The 10,557-nt window shown below is 40.2% G+C and overlaps 1 protein-coding gene across 1 annotated transcript; it reads right to left on the bottom strand.

The window, feature by feature from the left end:
* Positions 1–5,522: 5,522 nt before the first annotated feature.
* Positions 5,523–10,350, bottom strand: LOC106671354. Its single transcript, XM_014402247.2, has 3 exons — positions 10,253–10,350; positions 7,185–7,429; positions 5,523–6,654 (listed from the first exon to the last, which is right to left on the bottom strand). The coding sequence occupies exons 1-3, from the start codon at positions 10,302–10,304 to the stop codon at positions 5,683–5,685; spliced, it is 1,269 nt and encodes a 422-aa protein (XP_014257733.1). The 5' UTR covers positions 10,305–10,350; the 3' UTR covers positions 5,523–5,682.
* Between the last annotated feature and the right edge of the window lie 207 nt (positions 10,351–10,557).

Below are 10,557 nucleotides of genomic sequence, written 5' to 3'. Positions count from 1 at the left end.
ACACGCTTTCAATAAAGTAGGCAAAAACATTTATTTATTTTTAAAAAAATGAACTCGTTTTAAGCACCATTTAAAGCCCTTATACACGAATTTTTATAGCAAACAAAAATATACATTTTTGGACTGATTGGCCCTGCGCAAGTTTTTATTCTCCGATGTCCGGTGTTCCAATTAAAAAAGGATAACTTCTCTGGATTTTGTCCAAATCCAACGTTGTTGTATAACAAGGTTCAGGTTTTATGGCCTTTCAAGTGATCTAAATAAGGGTGTAATAAAAACCTCTCAAACCTTTTATTGTGTTTGTCCCGTTCTAATTTAAACTGCTCAACAATGAATGGGGATATTTGTAATTTTTTATTATTAGTCTATAAATTTTAATTACATTAACCGATATATTCTTGTTAGTTGGATAAAACAAAATAAAAAATAGAAACCAAAAACAAACAAATTTTAATCATCATTTTTAAGAACGGATTTCTTAAGAATAGTAAGCATGAAGATTACTCATTTTGTAAATGAACACCTTATCTCGTCTTTTCTCAATTCCTTCATTCTATCCTGTGACCCCCTCCCAATCCTTGGTTACAAGGGGGGGGGGTCCGGGCGCAAAATAATGGTGTAGCTCAGAGGGCATGGCAACCTCTCTAAAGCACAAGCTGTACTCGTGTCTGCCTCGGATCGGCATGGGCGGCGGGTGCCTTATCAGAGCACGAGGGTTAGAGTACCAGATCTTGTCTGCATAGACGGGGGAGGGTGCATAACCATCTGAACTACAGAGTAACAGAAATGTTCCAAAATTCAACCCCTGTTACAATGGGAATGGATTCGTAGTGGCATGTAGCGACGCCCCTGGCGGAGAAGAGGCTGTCTTCTACCTGTGACCTTCGCACGAAACTTGCGTATGACCATCGTTATTCACCCGGCCTCACGGGATACGGCGGATCGGACGGCAGCGTTGAGGACGCTATGATTATGCTGAAAAGTCCCTCGAATGCGTGAGTAGTGGCGGATGGGAACGGGTAGTGAATTGGTTGCTCCTACTCGAGTATGCTTTGCACGTAGGTGTAGGCTGAGCTCGATTGGAGGCTTTTACCGTAGGCGGTACTCCCTAGAGGGGTGGTTAGCAATTCCACTTTAAACAAAACCGTGGCCGGAGCGGATCCGGTAGTTTCTACGCTAGAGAAGCCCCAATACTCTGGGAGATAGAGTGGCCTTCTCTATCTAGGGAGTGCGCGGGAGACCGGCTGATGTATTTCGGCTTAGATAGCCCTATGCGCGCGGCATGCGGTCTGATGCTTAATGCGGCCAGACCACTCGGAATGGGCAAGCGGGGAGCGAGGTTGTCTTGACCCTTCGGGGCTGAGCTGCCTCTACACCAATGCAGTAACACCATTCTGTCGTATGCGGAGGTGCGTCAGCTCTCATCTGGAGAATCAAAACGTCCGATAAGGCCGAATAGGCTAGGTGCGGACGTTAATGATCCTAATTGTCCTTTTTAGGACGACCGAGTATACGGGAAAGACTGTTCTGTTTATCTCTACCCACAGGGTCACCTTCCTTATGGGTCCAGGCAAAGTCCGACCATCAACCGTGCCAGGGGGTAACCAATGATGGAGGCAAATTTACCCCCTTACCTTCCTACACCTTTCCTTCTTTTCCTTACCCCCTCTGCTTTGGCAGAGGCTTCCTGGGTTACTGAACCCGCACCCCTCAGGCAACGGGTTCATCAGTAGGGGGTTCGTATGAACTCCCGGGTTGGCGATCAGGCCCACCTTAAAAATAATACTGAACCACTGAACGAGTAGAGTACCCAAGCGGCTCGACTAATTGAGGTTGGACCCTTGGTGGTCGTGGTTTGCAAACATATTGTACCTTAGCTGGAGGGTACCGGCCAACGGGAACCGGAGATAGAGTGCCTTCTCTGTCTCTCTGGGGGTCGTGAAAAGCACAGCTGAAAGGTCGTGCTGAAAATCACAAAACTGCCTTTTTCAAGGCACATGTATGGATGTACCCTTTTTAGGGCTCTTCTGAACTTGGTTACCATTGCACCACCTCGCTAGCCAAGAGATGTGACAAGTCCATGCATGTAAAACTTCCTAGTGTTCCCTTTGAGAACACTGTGCCTCTGAGAAGTCCCCTCGGAGATAAGTTCGGACGTTAAAGATCCTCGTGGGTCTCAACACCCATGAGTAAAGATGGGAACATCTGTTCTGTTTATCTTATTTATTTCACTGAGGCGCTTCTCCTGAGCTTCCTGACTAATATTACGGATAGGATTTGTTCTTGATGAAAATAAGAATGAGACGTATTGAACGGGGTTTATAATATATCCGTAATAAAATAAAAACACAACCAAGTGTAATTAACACAAACAAACAAATATATTTACTGAACTTTCTAATTCTAGTTTTTGAAGATATGTACTAACGGCCAAGCGTTCAGGTACATCGTGACTATTTTTAATAGATTGCAAAGAATCCGGACTGAGAATTTTTTCGGCTAAAAAATCAATGAAAATAAGATCTTTAATTTCTTTTTCTTCAATGAAGAATTTTTTAGTGATTAGGAAGCGAAATCAAATCAGTTTTAGTTGTCAAATTGAATCTTTCCACATAGAGATTTCTTACTTTCTTAAGAGATTCTAAATCAAACTTCATTTTTGCAAGAATTAATGTGAAGTTTTACAATAAATGTTATTACAATGTAATTTTTAAAAAAATTGTTTAATAATATAAACAAAAGTTATTTTACCTTGTTTTGTTTCCCACAGGTGATTAATTGTACAAATATTGCTTCTAACAAAGTTCATTTTTCTCTTTAGAGCAGCTTATTTCACAAAACAAACCTTTTTTTTTAATGTGAAAAATTATATTTTGTTTATTAGGCAGGATTCATAGAGGAAGCCAAATAGTTTCTCTATGTTACTAAAACTGTCACCTAGTATTGTTTTTAAATTATTTGCGAGTTTGAACCTATTTCTTAAGTCTGTGTATTTTTTGCATGTTATTAAAACATGTTTAACAGTGTTTATTTCTCCGCAATCTGGACACAATGGATCAGGCTCCCGGGACATCAAGCGACCATGCGTCAATCGACAGTGCCCTATCCTCAGTATAGCCAAAGTTGTTTCTTCTTTCCTGGATTTTCGTAAGGATGTGTCCCACTCTTTGACAGAACCCTTATTTTCCCGAAGTTTGTTATTCCTCACTCTCTGCCACTCGATTTCCCATTGTGACCATATAACTTTTTTTAATAAATGAATTAAAATCTTCATAAGGTACTTCAATTATTTTATGTCCTTCTGTTACAGCTTTCTTTCCTGCGCGGTCAGCTTCTTCATTCCCGATGATGTCACTATGACCCAGGATCCGTAAGAAGCACACGGACTGATTTTTAAATTTGTATGCTATCGTAAGAAAAATATCTTGTACTCTAGGATTAGTCGTGAAGAGGTTTTTAAGGGTACAGATGGCAGAGAGAGAATCGGAACAAACTATTACATTAGGGGACGTAGTCTCCCATGCTGAGACGTTTATTTATGGCTAGTAGTTCAGTTGTAAAATTACTACAGACCGTTGGTAAAGAGAACATCATTTTCCTATTGATACAGACAAATGCTGCACCCACGCCATCATCTCCTTTTGACCCATCTGTAAATACTAATGTTGAACCCTTATAAGAGCTTATTAATTTAAGGAATTCTTCTCTATATACGTAGACTGGGGTGGTATCTTTGGGAAAACGGTTCAAAGACAGATCTACGCTAGGGATGACATTAGCCATGGAGGTGTAGTGGCCACTTGTAGTTTCCGCGATACCGCTAGATGCCACTCTGCAGCCAATCAGCGTGGAGCTCTTCCCTATATCAGCAGGGGTACTAACTACTACCCCGCTGGAATCATACCTCACTAATACTCTGTCCGACGAGCTATCGCTAATGAAACACTGTCGACGACAGCAAGGGTACTAGCAGCATTAGTCTGATCTCGCCTTCTAAACAGCCAACTTAGCTATAAACGCCAACTGCTGCCCCTCGGCTAATTGCTGCACTCCAGTACCTTCGGCCTCTGTGGTGTCAACGGACTCAAGGCCCCCGGATCTTAGCCAACGGTTTATTCTGTCACACACCACAACCCAACGGCGCCACTCGCACGGTCTCAGCGTCATACCTTCATCACGGCTTCTCTAAACACAACACCGGCCCTTTTCAGGGGGTAAAAAAGGCTGAAATTCTAATTGCAAAGCGATGTGTAGTGGTATTTGTCACATCCCTTTCTGCGTAAGGAATGGGTTTTCGGCCAGGAAATAATTCTGCAAGAGGATGTGAGGAAACAGGGAGTGACCAAAGTTTTGTAAAATATTTAACCTCTAAGAGGCTACGTCTATATCGCAATGGAAGTTCTCCCCCTTCTACATATATGCTCCTGTCCGGACTGGAGCGGAAGGCTCCGATAAAAAGAAAAACACAATCAAGTTTAATTGACATAAACAAACAAATAGAACTCCACAAACATATTGGCAAAACTTGGATACAAAAAAAAATTCAATATTTATAAGAGAATAATCTCACCAACCTTACTCTATCGAACATCACTAACACTGAGCAAATCTGCCGAATGCTCAGCTGGTTCAAAGCCATCTTTTAATGTCCAGAGCCAACATAATTAATATTAACAAATGGTAACACTAATAAGGAAGAAATCAACAAAAACTTACCAAACGTTTTATTTTATTTATTTATTTAAGGAGACCCGGTCGGTGCCCTTAAAATTATAAACCCCGTAATGTTTCCCGTGGGTCAGTGGGGAAAAAAATCTCCCCCAACCTACCCTTTTTGTTAATTAACTCTTAGATTAATCGTCATTTCATTTAGAAAACAATTTCATCGTCACTAAGTCAAAAGTCAAACCTTATCACTGTCTGTACGCGTATGATTTACGTTTAATTTAATATTTTGAGTACGATGACCCTATCTTTGCACATTGTGCAAGTTGCGAACCTCAACCGCATCCCATTGATCATTGGAACTAGGCGACATCGGAAGTTAACTGAATTATTTTTTATTGACAAATTGACTGACATCTCTTGGTTCAGAGTGGTGGAGACAGTGGTAGGAGATAATATTGTCGTCCTCATCCTCGCCTCAGATTTATTTCTAATAGGTCAAACGCGCGCAATTTAAATCCATGCTCACGTTGAAATAAAAACTTGTATCTTGTAAGCGTAGATTTTAATCTAAACAACGAACCTTTTTCTCTCAAAAATTTGTAAAGCAAACCATAAAGCATAAAAATAGGGTTAAACTATGAAACAAGGGATTCGAAAACTTCTTTATTTTTACTCTTATTTATTGAAGATAGTAAAATATTGCTTGGTTCATTAAATAAGTCGTCGGTACAAATGTCCATCGACCTACAACCCATGACATCAATTTCTCCCTTCATCTCTGGATCCGTTTTCGATGCCCCCAAGTGACGAGAACGTTGAAAGGGCTGGGAGTCACATAAAAAAATACAAATAAATAACTTATAGGCATTCATTGCGTCACTATTAATTATTCAGCCGCTATATTGGCATAAATAAAGTTTACTACAATAAAAACTAAACTTTAACTTATTTAAATGTGATTTTCGGATAGTTTTACTGTCTAATATCTGGACTTGATTTTGTAAGGGTTTTAAATTATAACCCGATGTTGTCTAGTTGTTCAAGACCAGTTTCAACGGCTTCATCCATGTCGATTTTGTTCAATAGTTGTTGAATCTTTACTTGAACAGGCACTTCGATGGCGTCGACGATGATGTGCCGGATAATGTCCGGTAAAGTTCTCACGAAGAGGCTTATGATCATGTCCACTCCGGTACCTTCCATATCAACTCTAACTTTTCCCACGTTAAGGTCGAGATTCTGTAAGACTGGGTGTTCGCTCACGTCGATTGATTGCCTGACAAAAGCTCTCACTTGAAAATGATCCACCGTGAAGTTGGTCGTGCCCGTCTTGGATAGGTTCTTGTGAAAATTAATCTTCCACCTGCACCTCCCTTTCAAATCCAACGTCGCGAGTCGTATACCCAGATGGATCGTGCCTTTTTCCATGAACAATGTGACATTGCCTATTTTATGAAAATCCGATAGTCCTTCCAAAACGAAATTTGATATGTCTATCGTAAACGGATTGTACTTTAATTTGTAATCACGGACGTGGTACGGGTTGAACCCTTTCGTCTTGACGTACCTCCTTCCTTCTAGAATGGCCTGTTCGACCAGAGTAGAAGAACGGTTCAAGGACAGACTTTCTCTGAACGGTTTCGTTCTGTTGTTTATGTCCGACAACACTTTCTCGTTAATCTGTTGCAGGATGAAAGGTTTGACTCCCTCGAGCAAAATCGATGCCGAAGAGCTCATGATCCGTTTCAACAGAGTTCCGACCAAGCCAGGAGAATTAAAGTCGACAATCGCCTCGGTGAAGGACACGTCGAGGTTCGAATCAGTCGTGTAGACCTCTCCGGTGTCTCGAAAAGCAAATTCAGCTGTGCTAGACGCATCCACCTCAAGAAGGGTGGCGTTGAACTCTCCTCCGACTCTCGTAAACCAGTAGTTAGCAGAATAATTGCCTGTAATTACTAATCTGTTAACGTACACTGCAACGTAAATCTGAAACGGAAATAGTTCTATTTAATTTCTAAAAATAAAATAGTTTCATCTCAAATCTGATTCTGAAAGAATTCGTTTTAATGTGTATTTGACGTATCAAAACTGGAATTTCTTATAACCAGAATATGAAGTTATTTTAGAACTAGGAGAAAAATGTTTGTTAACTTTGGACAAATTATCAGGCGAGGAATTTTTTTTAAACATATCACGAGTATGACATATCAACAACAATGATAAAATATTAACACTAAAAGTCCTATTGTCGTGGGATGATTTGAAATTTCATTTTACTGCTGATTTAAGAAAACATCCCCCCGATAAAGTCGTTAACGTGATAAAATCTAATTGATAGCACCATAAAACATACAATCGTACCGACTCGTCATAACCGGCTGATCGAATAGGCTATAAACCGTCGAATAGCACTGCTGATGTCTTTTAAAGGATACGATTAAATCAAGAGGCATGAACGGACATAAACAAATAAAAACCCGAACGTTTTACATGAATAAAAATCGCAAATGGATTACCTGCATTTTGTCGATATTTGTGTTTATATGGTCAATAGTGACGTTCTTGAGGCCGTTCACCATGAGATTTGTAAATAATATAGGCGTTGTCCCGACGTATTTGCTCATGCTCGGGACGGGCAGAGGATCCGGGATGTCCGAAGCGGGCAAAACAACCGTACCTCGTTTTCTGTAGTGGACGATCACTTCACGGATCCTAGCAGACAGCCTTTGGTCCTCTGCTGGTAGAAACTCGTCCTCAGCAGCTGTAATTGATAAGAATTTAAAATTTGAAGCATACCCGGTATAAAATATAAAACAAGTCTTCTATCGAGTATGGCTATGTAAGCTTACTACTTGATCCTAGAAGCCAACTTGACAGATACTTTAAAAACAACATCTTCTCTATCAGCCCGCTATGGCACCGATTCAATGTATCCCAAGGAAATATCTTAGTACGCATCTTCTTCTTAGATTCCACCGTCCTTTGCTCTCATAAATATCCCTGTCATCAGAACCAGAATCCTTCAAACCCATGTCACTTTGTGTGAGCAGTGGTTCAAACTGCGGAAAGTGATAACATCTTTCATCCCACGAAGGATAACCATTGCAGCCATCATCAGTTCATCAACATTAGTTTACCCCTCCCATCAGCCAATTTAGTCCACTTCCTTGGGCTCTACTTTGACAAACGGCTTACATGGTACCGAACTCAGAAATGCTACCGCGTTGTAGACATCATCTAACGTTCTTGAGAAATTCACTAATTTCGTGGTCCGCTTGACCAATTAAACATTACAATTAATTAAAGTTTTTAGTTGAGATGAAAAAAAGCTAATGGCACGAGAGGGATTCGAACCCACGACCTTCGGCTAGATACGCCGCTGCTCTACCACCTGAGCTATCGTGACCTCGATCCACTCGGACATCAACTCCCCATCTCAACCCCACCTTATGAGTTTTCCCTCCTTTTGCCATTTTTCAAATGTCGTGTAATCGGTTTGGATTCTCGACGACAATTGAAATGGCGACGGAGAGCTTTAGTGAAGTGTACTTCATTTTAATTCATTAAATTCACTAATTTCGTGGTCCGCTTGACCAATTAATACATTACAATTAATTAAGGTTTTTAGTTGAGATGAAAAAAAGCTAATGGCACAAGAGGGATTCGAACCCACGACCTTCGGCTTGATACGCCACTGCTCTACCACCTGAGCTATCGTAACCTCGATCCACTCGGACATCAACTCCCCATCCCAACCCCACCTTATGAGTTTTCCCTCCTTTTGCCATTTTTCAATTGTTCTTGAGAAAAATGAGTGCTACTCCGGCATATTTCTGCAGATATGGCACTCGGGGTTGCTCTGTAAAGAGAGTCCTTAACCGACAGACCTTTCCAAGTTATCAATCGCACCCATCAATACTCCTAGGAAGTACCTTAAGAACCATCCTCTAAACACTATAAACCACAGACATTTCCATCCTTTCCTGGATAAGTCTGCCATCCTTTGCTTTCATAAAGATCCCGTTACTCAACCAGAAATGTCACTCTCACCCTTCACATGGCATACAATAGTCTGCCTCCCTCACCAAAAAATATATTCAGCTAGCTTTGAGCTATTGATAAACGACTTACATGAAGCCGACATTCGACTTAAAAGCCCAGTTTTCAACAGATTCAGACTTCTTAAAACACTTTTTGACAATAGATCAAAACTGACTCTGCACAACGGACATTGGGCATCGCTCTTTGTCTTCAATCAAATGTTCCACTCTCCAACTATCCTATCCAAAATTTTGTCCATTTCACCATACACAATGACCTTAATATCTAATATGTCGTTGAAGTAGAGAAAAACCGCTACAAGAAGTTACACAATTGTACTGTCACCCGTGTCAGACACCGTTCGTCTCGCCCCCTTGATAAAATCCTTCCTGATGATTGAAGCGTCACGGTCCCATCATTTTCGCACTTTCATCGTACTATTCTAACCCAGAGGGAATAAGGATAACAGTAAAAATTTTCATAAAAAGTCAGTGTTGATTGGGATTCGATGAACGGTTGAAGGGTTCACGTTTCACTAAAACGCGTTTCGGCTTCGCCCAATGTCTTCCAGTTACTCACTGGATATGGCGTGAATCTAGCCAGAGTAGATGGAATAAACATGTCAAAAACAACTCTCGCTGCACGTTCCGTTACTGTCGAACATTAAACTTTTCTGTTGAAGGAATTAATTATCTCCCCTTAAAAAAAATCCATCACGCGCTAAACCAGTTCGCTCTCTGCTTGGCCATTTATAAAAGGGGTTCGATAATAACAGGTGATTCTGAGGCGCATTCTCCCTGCTATATATAGTGCCATGGAATTAATCCCTTAGTGTCCTCTCAACCGGCCGGATTGCCATCAGATAATCGTAAATGATGTTCTTATTTCTGACATCTAATCTCAAAGAAACGCAAAGATGTTATCTCTTTAAAAGTGGTCAGCATTAAATTTTTAAAAAGTCTCTTCGGGGTTAGCTTTTAATTTATTTTCCTAAACCATGCGCCAAGTTTTTTATTCAACTATTCAACAGTATTTTCAAGGTACATTTAAATTTACCTAATTTCTATAAAGGGTGATTATGACTCTTCTATCCAGCATATTTTTTCTTTCGACTTGCTTGTTAGTTGTGAACTTAGGGACTGTCTGGTAAAATTGGCGGGAGCCTGCGCGCGAGAGAGAAAACGAACTTCATCAAATCTTTATCACTAGTTCATTTTTGTGTACATCATGCCAATTGAGCAAAATAAAAATGTACGATGTACAAAAAAATAAACCCTCGTTCACTGTTATTTATGCGAGAGCCGTTTAAAAAGTTATAAAATCAGCGAAATATAGCAAAACCCATAAACTGATCAAAATTATCACACAATTCTTTCAATGGCCAAAAATAAAAATTTAACCCACCATAACCTTATACTCAGAACTTTCCGATAGAACAAAATTTATCAGTGCGAAAGGCTTAAAAAAAATATGTTATCAAATCTACCTCATACAGGGCTTGAAGAAGGAAAAAAGGCATTATATATCAAACGTATTTACTTACCGAAAGTACCCCAAATTGGGCAGAGGAGAATGAAGCTTATTGTTAGTAGCATGCCAGTATTTCAATACTTCGCCGGAGTCTGAAAATTTTGCTAATCTGACTTTTCCATTTATACAACGATACGATGTTCATAACGGGCTTATCGAGGCCGTCTATAGGATTATAAATTGACAATCTTAAGCAAACCGCACTATCCATTCTTCCGTTCAGCGCGCAATTATAAGATAAAGTCATGAATTTAAGGACCAGGATAATCTAATAATAATAGGTTACAAACGTGGCTAGAACAAAGAAAGTCTTAATGA

This window comes from Cimex lectularius, unplaced genomic scaffold (genome assembly GCF_000648675.2).
Source record: "Cimex lectularius strain Harlan isolate CLEC.00 unplaced genomic scaffold, Clec_2.1 scaffold159, whole genome shotgun sequence".
NCBI lineage: Eukaryota > Metazoa > Arthropoda > Insecta > Hemiptera > Cimicidae > Cimex > Cimex lectularius.
This window is presented reverse-complemented; position numbering and strand designations above follow the sequence as displayed.